This window comes from Meles meles, chromosome 19 (assembly GCF_922984935.1).
Source record: "Meles meles chromosome 19, mMelMel3.1 paternal haplotype, whole genome shotgun sequence".
NCBI lineage: Eukaryota > Metazoa > Chordata > Mammalia > Carnivora > Mustelidae > Meles > Meles meles.
In genome coordinates this window covers 56,195,739-56,216,303 of record NC_060084.1, presented here as the reverse complement: position 1 = coordinate 56,216,303, position 20,565 = coordinate 56,195,739, and the positions used below count along the sequence as shown (strand labels likewise).

General features: G+C 49.5%; 1 protein-coding gene and 1 long non-coding RNA gene across 6 annotated transcripts; one reads left to right on the top strand and one right to left on the bottom strand.

Moving 5' to 3' along the window:
- Positions 1 to 9,371, bottom strand: LOC123931049 (leukocyte immunoglobulin-like receptor subfamily B member 3). 5 transcript variants are annotated; one of them, XR_006816212.1, is made up of 13 exons: positions 6,103 to 9,369; positions 5,845 to 5,880; positions 5,392 to 5,679; positions 4,954 to 5,253; positions 4,448 to 4,729; positions 3,845 to 4,144; positions 3,507 to 3,542; positions 2,549 to 2,665; positions 2,160 to 2,196; positions 2,044 to 2,081; positions 1,815 to 1,864; positions 940 to 1,175; positions 1 to 137 (listed from the first exon to the last, which is right to left on the bottom strand). XR_006816212.1 is itself a non-coding variant. In XM_045987719.1 (12 exons), exons 1-12 carry the CDS (start codon positions 6,149 to 6,151, stop codon positions 1,032 to 1,034), a joined length of 1,677 nt encoding a protein of 558 aa, XP_045843675.1. In that variant the 5' UTR covers positions 6,152 to 9,369; the 3' UTR covers positions 921 to 1,031. The 5 variants fall into 5 exon arrangements, 4 of the variants coding, with proteins under 4 accessions (XP_045843675.1, XP_045843676.1, XP_045843674.1 ...); XM_045987719.1 differs by lacking the exon at positions 1 to 137 and having other exon boundaries at positions 921 to 1,175; XM_045987720.1 differs by lacking the exons at positions 1 to 137; positions 1,815 to 1,864 and having other exon boundaries at positions 921 to 1,081; positions 6,103 to 9,371.
- On the top strand, positions 2,516 to 19,445 carry LOC123931051. The gene is made up of 3 exons (XR_006816213.1): positions 2,516 to 2,651; positions 3,264 to 3,450; positions 18,642 to 19,445. It is a non-coding gene; the product is annotated as an uncharacterized LOC123931051 (long non-coding RNA).
- Positions 19,446 to 20,565: the final 1,120 nt, after the last annotated feature.

The window sequence follows — 20,565 nt, the reverse complement described above, 5'->3', positions numbered from 1 at the left end:
CTGCCTCTTTTTTTCTGAACGTAGCAGCCTTGGGTGGGGAGAGGCACAGGCCGGGTCCTTGATCAGGTTCCCTCCAGCTAGTTCTTGCCACCGCCTCAGAAGGGCCTGGCGAGCCTGCCAGCTGGTGGTCCTCACTCCTTGAAGCAAGGGTACAGCGGTGAGCAGCACAAACACACCACTTCGTATTTCAGTGGGGGCACCAGCAGTGTAAGAGGAAGTTCTCTAGCCAGTTTATTTGCATGGAGTGGGGGGATTCCTTTCTGGGCAGAGGAAGTAGCAAGTGGAGGCAAGGACAGCCCAGCGGCCCTGGCGCTTTGGACCTTGCCCCCAGAAAAAGAAGCCCGGGTTAGGGTTGTCAGGAGCAGAAGGCTGACCCTTGGATTGCAGGCAAGGGTAAATGATTTGAATTGGGTTTTGCTGGGGGGTGTTGGACAGGAAGGACAGATTTCAATGCTTATATTGGTGTGGTTGGGAGGGGACAGCTGAGGCACCCTGCTCCCCTCCCTGGCATCTGGAGTTTCTGAACACAGGTCAGAAGGGAGACCAGCTTCCCTTTTCTCTGCCTTGTTGAGAAGTACCTGGGACGGAGGAAGGGGCTTGGTCTTGGGAAATGGGAAGCCCTTGCCATTGAGCAACCTCACTGCTCACGAGTCCCATCTTTTGAGGCTTTGGGCTCTGAGGTCAGTTGAAAGTGCTCAGCTTAAGTGTGATGGCCCTGGGTCCTGGGATGTTGCCAGGCTGCCAGGAAGCCTCCAGAAGGTCCCTAGCACTTGCAGCTTAGTGCTGGGTTCCCACCACACGCAAAGGTTGCCACTTGGTAATGAAGACTTGGGGGCTTCCTGTGGATCCTTCTAGGAACTGTACGATCAGCTGTGTCATGGAAATTCTGGAAGCAATCAACTTCCACAAGGTCTCCCAAGTTCCTGGGCAGTGTCCTACCTCCAGGCTGGCTGGGGACAGCTCCTGTGCCTTCCAGGGTCCCTGCAGGGAGCCCTCCAGACCCCTGGAGTGGGCGGAATGAGTCTACTGGGCTAGTGGATGGCCAGAGCAGCATACACGTTGGACTCATCCGGGGGCTCCCCTAATTGGGAGGAAGGAGGTGCACTTGTCCCCTGTCTGAGGGCCAAGTGGTTCAGCTGGGCGTAGGTTATATCTTGGTCTTCAGAAACCGCAGCCTGGAGCAGGGGGAGAGGAAAGGCACGAGGCTGGGGAGGAGAGGATGGCACTCCCTGCGGGGCTAAGGGCCTTGCTACACAATGAGGGGTGGCCTTGAGCCCACTCTTGGCCTCCTTCAGTGTATCTGGGGAGAAGGGGTGTGAGGTGGAAATGCCTGTGGTGTGGACACTGGGGGCTGGGATCTGGTGCTGGGGGTGGCTGGAGCAGGAATTGAGGTGGCCATTAAGGCAGACCCAGTCCCCCCTGTAGGGGGGCTCAGCTCGGTGGCCAGGGTGAAGCGCATGAACGTGCCCCAGGTTGCTGGGGAAAGAAGGAACGGGAAGCAGAGGGCTGAGTCGCTGTAGGACCAGGGTGTGTGGAGTCGCCCTCTCCTCTCCAGGCCTCCGCAGGCCCAGGGTGTGGAATGGCGCCCCTCTGTGCAGGGCACAGGCTGTTCAGCCCTAACCAGCCACTCTGCCCACTCGCCCCAAGTGGGCAGCAGCTGGAGATGAGAAGAGGCCCAGGAGAGTGGGGTCACAGCAGCACAGAGCGCGGTGGGCTTCTAGAAGGGAGAGGCCTGCTGCTGGGTGGAGTGTCCGCTGGGTTTGCCACGTGAGCAGGGAGACGGGGTGCCCTGGTCGGGAGCACAGGGAGCTCACCTGGCTGTCCTGCTGTCTGTCCTCAGGCTGTGTGTCTCTGACGACAGCATCTGGTGGGGATAGAACAAGGGGGCCCCTCTCTAGCCAAGATCCCCCAAGAGTCACATGGCAGGAGCCCAGAGACAGTGACAGTTACAGAGCCACAGGGAGTCAGATACCCCACCCCTGCCCACCCCTGTCTCTGGGCCTGCCTCCTCCCTCCCCTAGAGCAGCCCGCACTTCCCCTTACAGAAGGTTTCCTCCTGGGCTGCGGCCTCAGGACCTGAACTGGGGAGGAGACAGTGGTGTTAGTGGCAGTGAGGGGGCTACTGGCTAGCAGGAGTCGGGGTCTCGGGGTGCTCTTACCTCCTGTGCAGGCCTCTGTCCTCAGATGCTGCCGCTGCTGCAGGGAGTTGGAAATCAGCCTCAGGCCCCCAGCCCCGAACCCTCCCAGGGCCCTAAGCTGAGGATCTTTATGATCCCCGCCTGTCCTTCCCACACAGAGAAAGCAGTGCTAAACAATAAAAAACAAAGCTTGTGTGTGTTTCCAAACATTTCGTAAGTTCGAAAGGCAAAAGGATACAATACTCACACATGCTCACAGGTACCCTTCTTTCTAGAGCCTCTCACTGGGAGATGCTGGAGTCCTTCTATGCCACTCTGGTTTCCCTCTGGCCGCTGCCCTGAGCCCACCCTTGGTCGGCCCACCGGGCAGCCACCACCCCCAGGACCTGTCACCCCCGTTCCCTTCTCACCTGGCTTCCTGCCTTTGACCTGACGCCGGTGTCGAACCAGGAGGAAGACAAGGAGGCCGAGCACCAGGATGAAGGCCACTGAGGCTGCGATGAGGATGTACAGGTACAGGTGGGAACCTTGTGCACAAGCCACACCATGAATGAGCCAGTGATGCCATTTAACTGAGCACCTACTGTGTGCCAGGCACCTGCTCGGCTCTGTGCATTCAGCTCTGACCCCGTCAACGATCACCCAGTAGACGACTGCTGCCCCTCCCACCCATTCCACAGACAGAAAACTGAGACACAGAGAGGTTATTCGCATGTCTCAGGTCGCCCAGCATGGAGGTGGCAGGGCTGAGACTGAAACCAGGGCCGTGGGTTCCTTTGCGGGATTTGGGGTTTTTCATGCTGCCCCCTTGCCCTCCAGACAGAACACGGGAGTGGAGATCTGTTCACCAAACCCAAGCCCAGACCCATCTCGCAGTCTGCACAGGCCTGACGCCCCCACAGGGGCCTGTGTGGACCTGGAGTGGGTGTGTCTGCGAGGGCAGAGGGGGACTTTGAAATATCCCAGCGAGCCTGCGGAAGTTGGTGGGAGGCCTGTTGTGCCGATGGCGATCCTGGGCCCCAGAGAGGGACATGATTGTCCGAGAGCCCACAGCTGGGAAGGAGCAGAACTGGGGTCTGAACCTGGGGGTGTGACTTCCAAGCCTTGTCGTCGTCGACTCCACAGGTGCTCTCAGGCCGAGACCCTGACCTGTGAAGGCGAGCTCAGCACCCTGGTGCGTGCCTGCTGCCCCCGCCTGCCCCGCACACAGTGACGAAGCCACCTGCTCGCCCTTTGCAGTCAGGTTTGCAATCCAAGGAACTGTCCCAGTGAGAAGAACTTTCTCCCGCCGCAGTCTCGGGAAGGGGCTGAGGTAAGACTGGGCTGAGCTCCTCCCACCCACCACCTCCCACCAGAGACCCCGCTTACCCCTCTGTGGGTTGAGGGCTGCATGCTCAGAGCCGCCTGGGACCAAGACAGGGAGGTGAGGGGCGGGGGCCACGTGCTCCTCATTCAGGGTGCTCCTCCCCCCACTGGGCTCTCCCCCTCTTCCTCTGCCCTCTGCCCTCCCCGCACTGGGCTCTCCCCCCCCCTCCCTCTGCCATGACCACCCCACCTGCCACCTGGCCCGGGCTCAGAGCTCCTGGAGCCTTGTGGTCACCACAGAGACAAGCCATGCCAGAGAGGGTCACCTGTGACCCCCGCACTCCCATCCCACCCTGGCACTCCCCTGAGGACACAAAGAGGACAGGATTGGGGCCTGTCACCTGAGACCACGAGCTCCAGGGGGTCACTGGGCTGTGACAACAGGTAGGGGGAGTTGCTGTGTGAGCCGTAGCACCGGTAGGTCCCCTCCAGGTCTGAGGTCGCGGGACTCAGGATGAAGTTGACCTGATAAGGTATTGCTGTGTCCTGCAGATGAAGGACCCGAGGAGGAGCGAGGGACCCCTCCTTGGACAGGTGGAAGGTATCAAACCAGATCTCAGAGTGACACTGCAGGGTCACGTTCTCTCCCCAGGACACTGAAGCCCCCGGCTGGGCCGAGAGGGACGGTTTCGCATATATTCCTGGGGGAGAGGAAGGTCATGACATGTAGAGAGCCACCCCCCCCACATGTCCTTGACCCTGGCTGGGGGGCCACCATCCTCTCCCAGGGACTCTGTGTGGGACCCTCTCGGCACCTCCCATCTCTCTGAGTGGGTGTCCTTTATCTCCATGGCCGTCACTGTCCTTTCTCAGTCCCTGTCTCTAGACCACATCCCCACCTCAGCCTGTGCTCCTGGCCCTCTGCCTGGACTCCATCACCCAGGGGCAACCGTGGTCCCAGGCCCTGAGTAGACAGTTAGGACATGGGTCAGGGGGCTCCTCACCTGTGATCAGGACACGCAGAGGGGCACTGGGTTCCGACCAGGTGGAGGAGAGCTTGTGTCCACAGTAGCATTGGTACCAGCCCCCATGGGTGTTGCTCACAGGGCCCAGGGGGAAGTCGGGGCTGGGTTGCCCTTCTAGACGCTGGGGAGCTCTGAGCTCCTTGTCCTTGGTCAGAGCAAATCTGTCAAAGCCGGTCTCTGAGCGACACTGGAGGGTCAGGCTGTCTCCAGACTGCACCAGGGAGCCCGGCTGGGCCAAGAGGGAGGGCGCCCTGTAGACACCTGGACAGCAGGGGACAGTGGTACTGGGGACGCACTCCCCACATTGGCCCAGGCCCTGCAGTGAGGCTCTCATGGTCTCCTCCCAAGTTCTCCCACCTGTGGTTCTGGGCCCGGAATGACAGTGTCACTCACCCCCCATCAACCCCAGGGTTCCACTGGGCATATGGCTTAGGTCAGTCATTTGGGCCCAGGAGGTAGATGGGGTGAGGCAGGGGCCCCCTCACCTGTGACCTGAAGGTGCAGAGGGTCACTGGGCTGTGACCACCAATTCGGGTACGACTGGTGAGAAACGTAGCATCTGTAGGTCCCCGCATGGGAGGTGTTCACGGGGCCCATGTGGAAGAGCCCCTGCCCCCTCTCAGGACGGGACGTCCACTCCAGGTGTTGGGGCGCATCAGCCCCCCGCTCCTTCAGCAGATGGAATGACCCCCGTGGCCACGATGAGCTACAGGAGAGGGATACGTTCCCTCCCAAGGCCACCACAGGGCCTGGGTTGGCTAAGAGGGAGGGTGCGTCACCCTGTCCTGAGGGAGAAGGAGGGAGCTGGTTACAGGGACGATCACCCCATGGACCCCATGTACAGTGGGCTGTGAGCGAGGGTCCCTCTGAAGCCACAGTCCATTCCCTTCTGCCTGGAGGAGGGGACCAGCTCCTGTCCTCACCTGTCATCACCAGGGTCAGGGGGTCACTCAGCTGTGACCGGCTCTCCCCGCTCTGATATGCACACTGGTATCGCCCTATATATTGTAAGCTCATGGGTATAATGGAGAAACTGGTCTTGTTGCTGGAATCCCATGAGGTCTCCAAGGTCTCCGAGGGCACAAAGGCCCTGTCTTTATACAGATAGTAGTCGTCAGCCTGCAGAGACGCCTGGCACCATAAGGTCACACGGCTCCCCTTGGTGACCATGGGGCTGGGGTCAGCCCAGATGGAGGGTTTGGGGAGGGTCCCTGGAAAGGGATCAGATGGGGAGTTGCAAGGGGCCTTTCTCCTCTCAGCTTCCCCCCCATCACCCCAAGGCCCCTCCCACATGAGTCACCATCAGCCCTGATCCTCTGTGCCCCCCGGCTGCTTAGGGGGTCATTGGTGGAGACACAAGATTGGGGAAGACTCACCCGTCTGTGCCTGGTCCCACAGGCCCCGACACAGCCCTGGAAGAGAGTTCCCATGAGTGCCTCCCACACCCACACGTAGCTGCTCCAGTCCTGGTCAGGGCCCCTGGGTGCTAGGGTCACATCTGGGGCTGAGCACACTCCTCCCCGCAAGAAGTTCTGTCCCTACTGATCCTCCCCAGTCCTGAGGTCTCCCAGGGACCAGGACCTGGGGGTGGGAGGGGAGGCAACCCCATCCCTCCTTTTTTCCAGAAAACTCACCGAGGCAGAGAAGAGCAGTGAGGGTCGGGGTCCTGGCGCTGCCTCCCATGGTCCCCAGCAGTGCAGACAGCTTATAAAGTCCTCAGTGTGTGCTGGATGCACGGGGTGTGGGACAACCCAGGCCCCGTGTTCCTCATCAGGGGTCCTAGAGGGATGGCCTCACCGGAAGGGGAAGAGCCCCCTCCAGGGCCTCTCTCTGCTCTCCCTGAAGGGTGACCGAGAGCAGCGGGTCCTGGGACCTTTCAGACCAGACTGGATCTCGTCTCCCCGGACCTCTCTCTGCTTCCTCCCCAGCAAGCCCAAGTCTAGAGAGCGACACTGGTTCTGGTACTCGAGGCTAGGGGAGGTAGGGCAGGGCCTGGGAATCAGCCCAATTTCAGTTCCACTTCTGCCCCGTCTCACACAGAGCCTTCTGTCCTGGGCTGAGACACTTCCCTTTCCTGAGCTTCTGTCAACGCAAATGTTCGTCCTTCCTCCCACCACACTTGCAATCAGCCCGTGTTTAGTGAGCAGTGGCCACATACCGTCATGGTGCCAGGCACTGGGGACTCATTGGTGAGGCAACAGACTCATTCCCTGGGCTAGAGGGGCTGTGGCTAGTGACAACAGACAATACAAATATTTAGGTGGGAAACGATTCTGTTATAGCCTTGTAAGATTGTTCCAAGCTGAAAGAAAAGAGAAAACAGGGAATCATGAGCATCGTAACATGTAGACGTCAGAGTCTGGGTCCTTGTGAGCGGTGCTTCTGGGAGACGGAGTGACAGCAGGCGTGAGCTAGGGGTAACACAGAGATGGGAGCTGGGGGCGTCCTCCACCGAAAGATTTGAGCTGCTCTCAGAACTGATCACTGTCACTGGATTAGAGCGCGCCCGGGAAGATTTTAACCGGCAGTCAGTCAAACAAGTTTCTGTGTGGAAACGACTAGCACTGTAGGAAATACTGACAGTTCGTTGCCCCTCCAACCCCGCCAGCATTTATCTGCTCCCCGGGTGCTGTGTTGGTCCATGTTTAGGCTGTGCGTGTGGTTTCCTCACTTAAGCCCTACACAAACCTGTCTCACAACGCTTGTGCGGCTGAGCGGAGTGAGCCAGGATGGCAGGTTGGAGAGGAAGTGGCCAGGTGCAGCTTGGCTGAGGGGCCGGAGAAGGCATGGACTTGTTAGTAGCTCAGTTGTGGTGTTTGTTTGTGGAGTTGTTGGAGGGTGAGTTGTGTTTGTTGGGGCTGGTGGGCTTAGTTCCGGTCACACCTGGAGGAAGAGATGGTGCAACTTAGATGTTTTGAAGGAGAGTGTGGGAGGGTTTGGAGCCTCCCGCAGGATCAGACCAGCCTGGGGATCAGAAGGATCCTCTGGGGAGGAATGAACCAGGGAGAGGAGAGGCCCGGCTGGAGGCGCAGGGGGAGGCTGAAGTGCTGGCGCAGCCGGGCTTCTTGAGTCTTGGGATGGGCTGGGCCATGTTAAGAGGGTCTCGGGCCAGGTGTATCCAGTGAGTGGACATGAGCGCCAGAGCACGAGGAGCACAGGCTATTCCACCGTCCGTCCGGTGTCTGGAGGAGCCAGTGGGGCCACCCCCGGAGGATGACCCAGGGAGAGGCAGGCTTTGGGAGGTGCCCTGAAGACAGATTGTCATTTCTCAGAAGGAAGCATGGCCCTTCCTCCTGCCCTGGGATTGTGGGTTTTCTCTGCCCCCGACACTTCCCTTCCCTGACTTCCTTCTTTCTCTAAGTCAGCGCCCTCTTTATCATCATCGCTCCTTCTGAACCTCCAGTTCATTTCTGCCTCCTTGGGTCCAGTCCTCTGCTGGGCAGAGCTCTCCATCCCATACTGTGAATTCCTTCCCCAGGCGCGGGGTAAGAGGCAATTCGGAGCTGAAACACTTACTGTCATTCTTTAGCAGATAATTCCCCTCTCTGAGTCTCCTGTTCCTCATAGTGATGACACCGTGGCCTCTACCCTCAGGACTGCTGGGGTCGCAGAGGCATGGAGGGGGTCATCTGGGGTGGTTTCATGTGTGGCTTGTAGACATTGAGACGACCGCAGCGCCAGAGTTCATATGGGGCCAGTTGAAGGCCACGGCCAACATCCACAGCAAGCACGCGGAAAGGTTTGTTAAATTCTTGGCCACAGTTGAATTAGAGTAACTGAAGGGTCAGAAATGCAGAGTAAATCCCTAGCAGAGACCAGCGCTGAGCGGGCTTGGTCATGAGTCCCAGGGATGGACCCAGGATCTGGATTTTTGCTGTGTATGTGTGGAGACAGGGGACAAAGCCCCAGAGGAGACACAGGGTTCCTGGTGTGAGCTGCTGCCTGTCTGAACAGGGACTGCAGTATCCCCTCTCCCCGGTACGAGCTAACCCCCAGAATTCAGCTCCTTTCTCCAGGTGTGAGCGAAAGCCCTTCATGCAATATGGGCGGGCATCGGTGTGTGGAGCTCAGGTCCAAGTCCACCATGCATTGCCGGCACCCTGCGTCAGGCGCACCTACAAACCGTGAGTCTGAAGCGATTGCAAGCTAGTTCATTGTTTAGGACTTCACAATGCAGGGAAATGGGGGTGACAACTTCTGTGGAGGATCAGCTCGGGGGCAAAATGACCGAGTGTGTGTGATAACTACGCCATGAAAAATAGAGTACAGACCCCAGTCACTGTGGGATTTCCCAACAAAGACAAAGGGGATAAATTGAAAATTGGGAAGAGATTTAAAAATAAGCATGCTTTAAAACCTCAGACAGTTAGAGGAAGACATGACATTCATGATACAAGAAGAGTTTAGTGGGAAAAAGAGTGCTAAGAAAATTTCATAGATAAAAACTCATTAATTGAATAAAAAGATCGATTCCATAGTAGACATTAGATAACTGATCAGAAAATTGGGGAATTGGAAAATGAAACTCAGAAAGTATCCCAGAATGCAGCTGGACATCGTAAAAATAGAAGCCAAAAGATAAAATCTGACACAGGGAGGATAGAATAACTAGGTCCCAAGACACATTTGTCCTTCATTTTAGTGGAGGAAATGAGAGAATGATCAAGTAGCAGTAGTCAGGTATTGTTGTTAAGGGTTTTTTGGAAGTGAAACCAGGAAAATGGTCAGCGTGCGCTATGAAAGCTGAACTGTGACTGGGCGCTACATCCTCGAAAGCACGTAAGAAGGTCAGTTAGTGGCACAACCTGGGTGGCTCAGTTGGTTAAGCCTCTGCCTTCGGCTCAGGTCATGATCCCAGGGTCCTGGGATGGAGTCCTCGTCGGGCTCCTTGCTCAGCAGAGAGCCTGTTTCCCCCTCTACTGCCCCCTCTGTGTTCTCTCCCTCTCTCCCTCTCTCTCTCTCTCTCTGTGTCAAATAAATAAATAAAATCTTTTTTTAAAATGTCAGTGAGTACCTAACCAGGTTGACAACCTGGTCAAACAAACAAGAATCCACATTCCCCAGAAGACTTTATCAGAACACAGTGCCTCCTAATGTAATACTCAAAGAAACAGGAAAGTCTCAGTAACACTCAAAGGAAAAAATGTTCAATGGACACCAACCTACTTCTTGTTAAAGATTTATTTATTTATTTTGGGGGAGGAGGGCAAAAGGAGCGGGAGAGAGAAGGGATCTTAGGCAGACTCCCTGCTGAGCTCGGAGCCTAATGTGCAGCTCCATCTTATGACCCTGAGACCATGACCTGAGCCAAAATCAAGAGTCAGATGCTTAACTGATGGGGCCACCCAGGTGCCCCCAAAGCCATTTTTATAATCAAGCTTCATGAAATAAGGACAAACACTCTTGAAATAAATAGAAAAAATAGACTTCTCTCAGCAAAGAAATTATAATGGGGGGGAAGGAAATTGGAGAACTGAAAAACTGAGTAACTGAAATTAAAAAATTCCTTGTGTCTAATGATAGAATGAAGATGACAGAGGCAGGAGTTAGTGGACTTGAAAACAGAACAAGGGAAATTACAATCGAGCAGTAGAGAAAAATAGACTTTAAAAAATGAACACAGGTTGAGGGATTTGTGAAACAATTTACATAACTGATCTGCCATCAAAAGGAGAATGCTGTCAATGAAGGAAAAAAAGTTTGAAGATGTTGGGGTCCGTTATCAAAGGAACGAGACTGAGACAAAGTGAAAGTTATGCAAAGCCTTATTCTATGCCAAGCATTAGAAGTTAGACTGACCAGCCAGGAGAATGAGACTGAGACAAAGTGAAAGTTATGTGAAGCTTTATTCTATGCCAAGCATTAGAAGTCAGACTGACCGGCCAGGGCCGCCTCCGAAGAGAGCGACCCCCTCCCAATCTCACAGGCTGGTTTTTTGGGTTTATTTTGGTTTTTTTTTTTTTTGGTTTTTTTTTTTAAAGATTTTATTTATTTGACAGAGATCACAAGTAGGCAGAGAGGCAGGCAGAGAGAGAGGAAGGGAAGCAGGCTCGCCGCTGAGCAGAGAGCCCGACATGGGGCTCGATCCCAGGACTCTGGGATCATGACCCGAGGCGAAGGCAGTGGCTTAACCCACTGAGCCACCAGTTTTTTAGGGCATAACTGCAGACCCAAGGTACGTGACTTCTACTGTTAAGGCATTTACTCACAGAATCGATACCCGGAACCATACCAGGAACTACTGGGGTGTTTATTCCCGGAATGAATTCCATGGATGTAAACAACAATATGGCTACCAAGGCAATATGGAGTTGCTCTGGCTAAGCAGGCCCTAATAGTTAAACAGGTTTTAACATTAAATTGGCCCTAACAGAAGAAATAAATAACTGTCCATTTTACAGATTTGTTGAAAGTCATACATTTCAATGTCCAAGATGCTCAGCAAATGAAAAAATAGGATAAGCTTTAAAAACCATTCCCGCAAATAAATAAATAAATAAATAAAAATAAAAACCATGCCACATATATCATAATTAAACTAGTCAAAACCAAAACCGAAAAAGAAAAAGAAAATGCCACATTACATAAGAGGGAAAACAATTTGAATAATTACAGAGTTCACGTCAGGAATCATCCTGGTTAGGGGCGCCTGGGTGGGCTCAGTTGCTTAAGAGTCTGCCTTCAGTTTAGGTCATGGGTCCTGGGATGGAGCCCCAAATCAGGCTCCCTGCTCAGCAAGGAGCCCACTTCTCCCTCTCCTTCTGCCTGCTGATCCCCCTGCTTGTACTCTCTCTCTGTCAAATAAATTTTTTTTTAATCTATAAAAAAAAAAAAGAAATCATCCTGGTCAGAAGTTTTTTAAGTTATGGAGAGCCAACCTAGAATTCTTCTGGATATATTGTTTAGGAATGGAAGCAAAATAAAGTCATTCTTAGAGGAAGGAATATATGGAGTGGAGAATTTGTTGCCAGCAGCTGTGCTCTACAAGAAATGATAAAGGTATGTCTTCAGACAGAAAGGAATTCTAGAGGAAAACTGGGAAGAAAAGGGGAAGAACAAAAAAGGTAATTATCTAAGTAAATGTAATAGCATACTTCTCCTACATTCATTATAATATGTACGGCTATTGAAAGCAAAACCAATAAGGCCTGGTGGGGTTTGAATGTATGTAGATATAATACATAGGACACCTGCAACATAAGTTGTAAGGCTATTGTTTTTTCTGAAAAAGTTGAAATATTAACTCTATGTAGACTCTGAAATTAGGTAGGTACAATATCTACAGTAGCCATTTTAAGAACAACACACAAAGAGTTATAGTTAAAACACCAGAAGAGGGCGCCTGGGCAGCTCAGTGGGTTAAGCTGCTGTCTTTGGCTCGGGTCATGATCTCAGGGTCCTGGGATCGAGTCCCGCATCAGGCTCTCTGCTCAATGAAGAGCCCTTCCTCTCTCTCTGCCTGCCTCTCTCGTGATTTCTCTCTGTCAAATAAATAAATAAAATCTTTAAAAAAAAAAAAAAAAAAAAAAAACACCAGAAGAAAGGGGAGTCTTGGAAGTTCAGTCGGCTAAGCATCCAGCTCTTGATGTCGGTTTAGGTCATGATCTCAGGGTCATGAGGTCAAGCCCTGTGTTGGACTCTCCACTGGGCATGGAGCCTGCCTGAGATGCTCTCTTCCTCTCCCCTGCCCCTCCCTCCTCTCAAAAAAAGACACCAATAAACTAAAATGGAGTACTTAAAAATATTCCAAAAAGCAAAAAGAAGGCAGGAGAGGGAAGATGGAAAAACAAACAGTAAGAGGAGGACAAACAGAGCAAACAATAAGATGGAAAACCTAAAATCAGCCTGATCAGTAATTACATTAAATGTAAATGCGGAAAGCACAATTAAATGACAGAGACGGTAGGACTGGATTAACACCACCAAGGCCCAGGCATGTACAGTTGGTAAACGATGTGCAAGAGGTAAAGTTTAAAGAATATGTTTGCAAACATCAATCAAAAGAAAGCTAAGCGGCTGTGTTACTTTCCTGTGGCTGCCCGTAACAAATTACCATAAACTCCGTGACTTTCAATAACAAAAATTTATTGTCTTATGGTTCTGGAGGTCACAAGTACAGAATCACCAGACTAATGCCAAGGTGTCAGGAGGGATGCTTGCTTTGGCAGCTGTGCAGTGAGAATCTGTGCCCTTGCCTTTTCAGCTTCCAGAGGCTGCCTGTGGCATATGGTTCCCAACCCCTTCCTTCAACCGCTGCAACCCCTTGATTCCGTCCTCACCTCCCCTACCATTACTCTGCCCCTATGGCCTCCCTCTAAGAAGAAGCCTGTGAATACATTGGGCTCATCCAGATGATCAGTGTAATGTTCCCATCTCAAGCTACTTAATTTAGTCACGTTTACAAAGTCCCCTTGGCCTGCAAGGTAACATGCTCACAGGTTTTGGGGATTAGGGCATGGACACCTTTGGGAATTGGGAGCAATCAGCAGCTTTCTATTTACCACAGTGGCCGTACTGTCCAAGATAGTATGGTAAAAGATACCAGATCAAGTAGGCTTTTGAATAAGAAAATTATCAGAGTTTTTTTAAAAGTAAATTCACCAAGAAGGCAGTAATTCTAAATGTGAATGCACAAATCCACAGAGCTTCAAGTACATAGAGCAAAAACTGTCAGAAATGGAAGGACAAGTAGGTAAATCAACAGTTACGGTCATGGACTTTGACACTCCTCTCTTGGTTATTGATAGAGCAAATAGATAGCACATCAGCAAGGATATAGGAAACTGAACTACACTGCCCACCAACTCGACCTAATTGACACAGTGAGAGCAGCACCCCACCGACAACAAAAATCACAGTCTTTTCAAGTGCACGTGGAGTGTTGGCCAACATAGTTCATATCCTCAGTTACAAAACAAAGCTTAACATTCAAAAAAATTAATATCCTATATTGCTTCTTTTCACACCCTAATGGAATTTAAGTTAAAATCTATTACTAGAAAGATAATCTGGAACATCTTCAGCTATTTGGAAATTAAACAACACACTTCTAGATAATTCGTGGGGCAAAGAGGAGCTCAAGGAAAATTGGAAAATATTTTGAACTGAATGAAAATGAAAACGGCATTCTAACCTTTGTGAGATGCAGCTAACGTGTTTAGGGGGAAAGTTGGAACAGCATGTTCATATTAAAGTAAATAACTCATATTAAAAAAAATAGTTTCTAGTCACCTAAACTTCCATGTTAAGACACCAGAAAAAGAGCAACTCACCCCAAAGTGAGCATGATAAAGGGCAGAAATAAATGAAACCAAAAATAGAAAAACAATAACAAAAATCAATGAAACTCACTGCTGATTCTTCAATAAGACAAAAAGAAAATTGCCAAGGCCTAGCCAGGCTAATCATGGATAAAAGGAAGACACAACTTGCCAACATCTGGAATGAATGACAGAATGTCACTACAAACCACATTGATATTAACAGGACCGAAGAGAACACTACAATCTCTGTGCCCCAAAATTTGGCAAGTTGAATGGTCCAACTCATTTTATTTTAATATAGTTGACACACCATATTACATTAATTTTAGGTTGGTAACTTAGTGATTTGGCAAGTTTATACATATGCTGTGTTCACCATAAGTGTAGCTACCATCTGTCCCATCACATCACTGTTACAGTATCATTGACCATATGCCTTATGCTATCCTTTTAATTCCTGTGCCTTACTCATTCCGTAACTGGAATCCAGTATCTCCCATTCCCCTTCACATTTTGCCCATCCCTGCCCCCTCCGGCAACCATCAATTTATTCTCTGTATTTATATGTCTGATTCCGCTTTTTGTTTGTTTTTTAATTCCGGTTATAAGTGAAATCATATTGTATTTGTCTTCTCAGTCTGACTTATTTCAGTTAGCATAATAGCCTTTAGGTCCATCCTTGAATGGATGGACCATGGTATTCCAAAAGACACAAACTACCAAGACTCATTCAAGAAGAAATAACCTTAATATTCTTTAAAATATTAAATTGCATTTGTAGTTAAAACACCTTTCCAACAAAGAAAACTCCCAGCCACAATGTCCTCACCGGCACATACCACTGAACATTTGGTGAGAAAATACAATTCTACACAATCTCTTTCAGAAAGTGGAAGAGTAAGGAAAACTTTGCAAAAATTTTATGAGCAAGCGTTACTCCAAATTCAAATCAGACAAAGACAGTACTGGGAAAGAAAGCTGCAGACCAATATCCTTCAAAAACAAATGCAAAAATCCTCACCAAGATATTGGTAAATAAAAGCCAACAATACATCCAAGTGTGAATTATCCTCAGATGACAGACAAGTTGGACATCTAATAATAACGGTTATCCACCATTTTAAGACTATCAGAGCAAAAACGCATCATAATATAAGTGAATGCACAAAGTTTGATAAGTAAAATGCTCAGTTGTGTGGGAAGAGAAGGGAACTTCCTTAATCAGATAAAGAGCATCTGTGAAAAACCTTTAATATCATACTGAACACTTTCATGATACAAATCAATGATACTCTCACAACTTCTATTCAGAACTGGCTAACAATAAGACAAATGAAAGGAATACAGGGCATACAGATCGAAGGGGAAGAAGTACCAACTGAATTTTATTTTGTAAATTAACGAGGAACAATTGGAAAGCAAAATTAAAATACTATTATAATAGCTCCAAAAATATACACAAGTAGAGCTAAGTATAAATATAGATGTATAAGATCTGAAGACTAAAAACTGTATACTTAGCTAAGAGAGATTAAAGAACTAAAAAAAATTACCACATTAATTGCTTGAAAGACTCAACATTGGAAGTGGCTGGCTGGCTCAATCGGTGGAGCATGCGCTCTTGATCTCAGGGTTGTGAGTTCAAGCCCCATGTTGGGCCTGGAGCCTACTTAAAATATAAATAAGTGGGCGCCTGGGTGGCTCAGTGGGTTAAGCCGCTGCCTTCGGCTCAGGTCATGATTCAGGGTCCTGGGATCGAGTCCCACACTGGGCTCTCTGCTCAGCGGAGAGGCTGCTTCCCTTCCTCTCTCTCTGCCTGCCTCTCTTGTGATTTCTCTCTGTCAAATAAATGAATAAAATCTTTTAAAAATATATAAATAAGTAAACAAACATTTAAAAAGACTCAACATTGTCATTAAGAAGAATGAAATCTTACCATCTGCAGCAAGATGGAGCTAGAGTATAACGCTAAGCAAAATGACTCAGTCAGAGAAAGACAAACACCATATGACTTCACTCATATGTGGAATATAAGATACGAAACAGAGGAGCAAAGGAATAAAAAGAGGGGGACAAACCAAGAAACAGACTCTTAACTATTGAGAACTGATGGTTACCAGAGGGGAGGTGGGTAGCAGGACGGCTTAAACAGGTGGTGGGGATTAAGGACTGCCCTTGTGATGACCCTTGGTTGATGTATGAAGGTGTTGAATCACTATATTGTACACCTGAAACTAATATTACACCGTATGCTAACTGGAATCAAAATTAAAACTTTAAAAAAGAAAAAAATATTCAATATTGTCAAGAAATCAAGTCTCTCTGAACTGGTAAGCAAGGCAAATCAAAATCCCAACTAGCTGGGGCGCTTGACTAACTCAGAAGAGTGTGTGAGCCTTGATCTCAGTATCATGAATTTCAGCCCCACGTTGGGTGTAGAGATTACTTAAATAAATAAACAAATTTTTTAAAAACCCAACTAGCTGTTGTAACAGTCAACAAGTTGACACTAATGCGTATGTGGAAATACAAAAAGAACAGTAAAAGCACAACAGTTCTGGAAAGGAATAAACCTGGACATCTTCTTACTCCAAGACTTTCTGTGGAAGGAACAAATCTCATGGACGGTGTAGTATTTGCACAGGGATAGGAAGGTGGAAAAAATATACAATAGAGATGCCAGAGGTAAACCCACACATACATGATTGATTGACTTTTAATGGGACAGAAGTACTTGCTTGAGGAAAAGATAATCTTGCTGGAACAACTAGAAATCTATTTGGGAAAAAAAAAAAATGAACCTTGACCTTTACCTCACACCATCACCATACACAGTAATTCACATGAAATGGATCACAGACCTAATAGCAAAAATCAAAACCATAAGGCATCTTTAAAAAAACACTTTTAAAGATCTTCACAACTGTGGATTAGACAAAGATTTCTTAGCAAGTTACAAAAAGCACACCAACAGAAAGGTTCATTGGACTTTAAAAAGTTAAAAATTTTTCTCTTCAAACCACAGCATTAGGTAATGGAAAAAAACAAGCCAAGACTAAGAGAATGTGTGTGTGTGTGTGTGTGTGTGTGTGTGTGTGTGTGTGTCTGTCTGTCTGTCTGTCTGTCTGTCTGTTAAAGGATTATTTGTAGAATAAATAAGGACTTTTGCAAATAATACTAAAACCCTTCCAGATGAGCAAAACAATTTGAAGAGACAGTTCTCAAAGAAAATACATAAATAACAATGAACAAATGAAGAAACACTGAGGACTCAGTGTTGACTCCTGCTGAAGCGGTGGACATTGAGAAGAGTCTGTAGTTAGGTCACTCTTGAAATTCAGTCTATGTTACGAGACCCCTGACCCCCCTCCATCTCTGCCACTTCCTCCATAGGTCCACTGCATAAACACTGGGGACAGGGAAGAACAGAGGCTGGCTAACATCTACCCAATGAGCCACCCAGTCCCCTGCATCATTAAGGACTACATCTAGAGGGAACTCTCTTAGGAACATTTCTCTCTCTCTCTCTCTTTTAAAGATTTTTATTTATTTGAGAGAAAGACAGAAAATGAGCAGGGGGAGCGGCAGAGGGAGAGGGAGAAGTAGACTCAATCCCAGGACCCCGGGATCATGGCCTGAGCAGAAGGCAGATGCCTATCCGAATGAGCCACCCAGGCACCCATCTTGGGGACACATCTATCTGATTCAAAGATCCCAGTGTTTGCACCCACTCCTATCATTTATGCATACACATGCCTCCGTTCTGGACAACCCTGTCTCCTCCCACTTGATGCTGCTCCTTCCGGTCCCCTGATCATTTAGGCAAGGCAGTAGCTACTATCCGGGAGTCTGCGTACATCTTCACACCTAATCAGATCTCTGTCCACAAAACGTGTATTATCCTGTTCATTACCAAAACATGTGCTCACTGGTAATTTTCAGAGTTCCACTGGTGTGGTGGTGGGGCAACACTACTCCAGAATATCACCCTGCCCAGACATGACCCAGGCCACAAAGCTGTTGATGACCACCAAAGAGAGGCATTGTTGTGACAGGGTAGGTATGTAGGTGTGTGCACGTAACTCCGTCTTTGTCCTCTGAACCTGCTCGTGGGCCCAGCCCCACCACTTACTCAGCAGTGGGTTGCAAACAAGACTAAGTGGACAGGACCACACCCAGCTCATCGTGGATGGTTCCAGTTGCACACATGCTCATGTCTCTTACCACTACATTTCTACTGGGACCAGTGGCACAGAGGCAGCTTTTTAAATGATACCTAGCTCACTTGCTCAGGCGATGTGATGACGTGAGCCCAAAGCCACTGAGGCTCAGCAGAGGGGTCACACAGCGTCCCAGCACACATGCCTTTTCCGAGCAGCATGATATGGTAGGTCATGGCCATGGCCATCGCGTTCTGATGGATAGAAAGGTTATGCCTGGGGTGCCTGGGTGGCTCCGTCAGCTGAGCAGCTAAATCTTGATTTCGGTTGAGGTCACGATCTCAGTGTCGTGAGATCAAGTGCCAGCCATGCTCTGTGCTTAGTGTGGAGTCTGTTTAGGACTCTCTCACCCTCTCCCCCTGAAATTCCCTTCACTCTCTCTCTCAAAAAAAAAAAAGTTACACTTATATAATATTGTAGTCTATTAAGCGTGCAATACTGTTATGTCTAAAAAGACAGTGTACACACCTCAATTTAGAAAATACTTTATTGCTAACAACGCTAATCATCACCTGAGCTGTCAGCAAATTGTAATCTTCCTGTTTTCAGAGGGTCTTGCCTCTGTGATGGTGGCTGCTGCCTGGACAGGGTGGCGGGTGCTGAAGATGGAGTGGCTGGGGAGACTCTGAAAATAAGACAACAGTGAAGATTGCCGCATTGATCGACTCTTCCTGTCCCTACTTCTTGTAGGTGATGCTGTTTGCCAGCATTTAACCGCAGTAGAACTGCTTTCTATAGCTGCTTTCAAAATTGGAGTCGATGCTCTAAAACCCTGCCACTGCTTTACCAAGTCTGTGTGATAGTCCAAATCCTCGGTTGTCATTTCAACGACGTGAACAGCATCTTCTCCAGGAGTAGCTTCTGACTCGGGGAAGCCCTCTCTTTGCTGCTTCTTCAGAAGCAGCTCCTCGTCTGTTCGAGTTTGACTGTGAGCTTGCCGCAGTTCAGTCCCTTCTTCAGGCTCCACAGCGAATTCGGGTTCCCTTGCACTTCCCACCACACCCGTAGTGACTTCCTCCCCGAAGCTTTGAACCCTTCAAAGTCATCCATGAGGGTTGGAATCCACTTCTTCCAAATGCAGAGGCAGAGACTGAGGTCCCAAAAAGTGTCTACAGAGCTTGCCCCAGATTACACAATGTGGTAATAAGCGAGAACGGACGTGACGGGGCACCTGCGTGACTCAGTTGGGTAAGCGGCCAACTCTTGATTTCAGCTCAGGTCATGATCCTCCGTATCATGGAACGGAGCCCGTCATGGGGTTCCATGCTCAGCGGGGAGTCCGTTTGTCCCTCTCCGCCCATTAGGGCTCTCTCTGTATCTGTCTCTCTTGCTAAAATAAATAAATCACAATCTTTAAGTAAATAAATAGAATTTTTTTTTTTTTTTCAAGGAGGCTATTATGGCAGGAACTCAAAGACAGGCAGAGGAGGGGGCAAGCCCACGGTGGAAACCTTGGAAAGCTGCCCTCGAGCCTTGACCGGAGCCAACATGCCCAGGGGAGCCGGAGGCAGCCTCACTAGAAGCTATCGGTTAGGGGAGCATACTTGACTTTCTCTTGCTGGTCTTAAATCAGAGCCAGGGACAAAAATTAGGGAAGCCTTCTGCTATTAGTCAAGTCCCGGCCAGTTTGGACCGACTGTTACAAGGGTATCGTGTGCCTTCCCGCCCTGCTACTAGAGGTGGCAGGCTGGCCTCCTGGGCACGTTGCTGCAGGCTGTGGGTCAGAATCCTATCTTTGTAGCTGGTGTGGCCATCGTCCGTTTGCCCGTGCAGTCTCTTAACAAAGGAGGTCAGGCCAAGGTTGGCGCTGGGACAGCCTGGCCCCATAGCTGCCCTCTTCAGCGCTGCTCAGAGCTCTGTGCTCACAGCGGGCAGCGTTCCCTCCTTGGAGGCAGCTCCACTCGATCCAGACGCCTGGGTTGAAACCTGCAGCCACTTGCTCACAAAAATCCCTTGGACAAGTTTCTCCACCATTCTCTGCGCCCGCGTCCTCCTCTGTGAAATGGGGTCGTGCCCACGCTATCCTGTTACTGTCACTAGGTACTGCGAGGTCTTCCCAGCTACCCAGTTCATTTCTGTTCTCTTGTTTGTAGATTAGCTCCCAGATGAAAAAGTTATAGGAGGGCAGGGCCTCACCTGTTTTACTTATCTGTGTCTTAGCAGAGGTTCAGCTGAAGTCGATAGTCACTAAGTTGTTAAATTTATGAAAAACTAACTCTATGCATCATCTCCAGATTGAAGTTTCTCATAAACCCCTCCTCCAATTCATTAATTTGCTAGAGTGGCTCAAAGAACTCGGAGGAACATTTTACCTCCCTGATCACTGGTTTATTACGGGAGAATGTAACTCAGGAACAGCAGACGGGAAAGCTGCCTAGAGCCAGGCATGCGGAGAGGGCACAGAATTTCCGTGTCCTCTCCAGGGGGCCACTCTACCCCCATCTCCACGTACTCATCCACCCAGAAGCTCTCAAATCCCATCCTTGGGGTTTGTATGGTGGCTTTATTACATCCACAATTACATCGCTGGCAATTTGTGAGTGACCCAACCTTCAGCTCCTCTCCCCTCCCTGGAGGTCATCGCATTAATATAAACCCAGGCGTGTTTGAAAGG

Excerpts from the sequence above, each read along its gene's own strand:
- LOC123931049 (XM_045987718.1), bottom strand. The coding sequence starts at position 6,151 with ATGGGAGGCAGCGCCAGGACCCCGACCCTCACTGCTCTTCTCTGCCTC. Across the intron at positions 5,680-5,844 it reads GTGGGACCAGGCACAGACGG|GGACCCTCCCCAAACCCTCC; the intron begins GTGAGTCTTCCC and ends ATCCCTTTCCAG. Across the intron at positions 5,254-5,391 it reads CCTGACCCTGGTGATGACAG|GACAGGGTGACGCACCCTCC; the intron begins GTGAGGACAGGA and ends CTTCTCCCTCAG.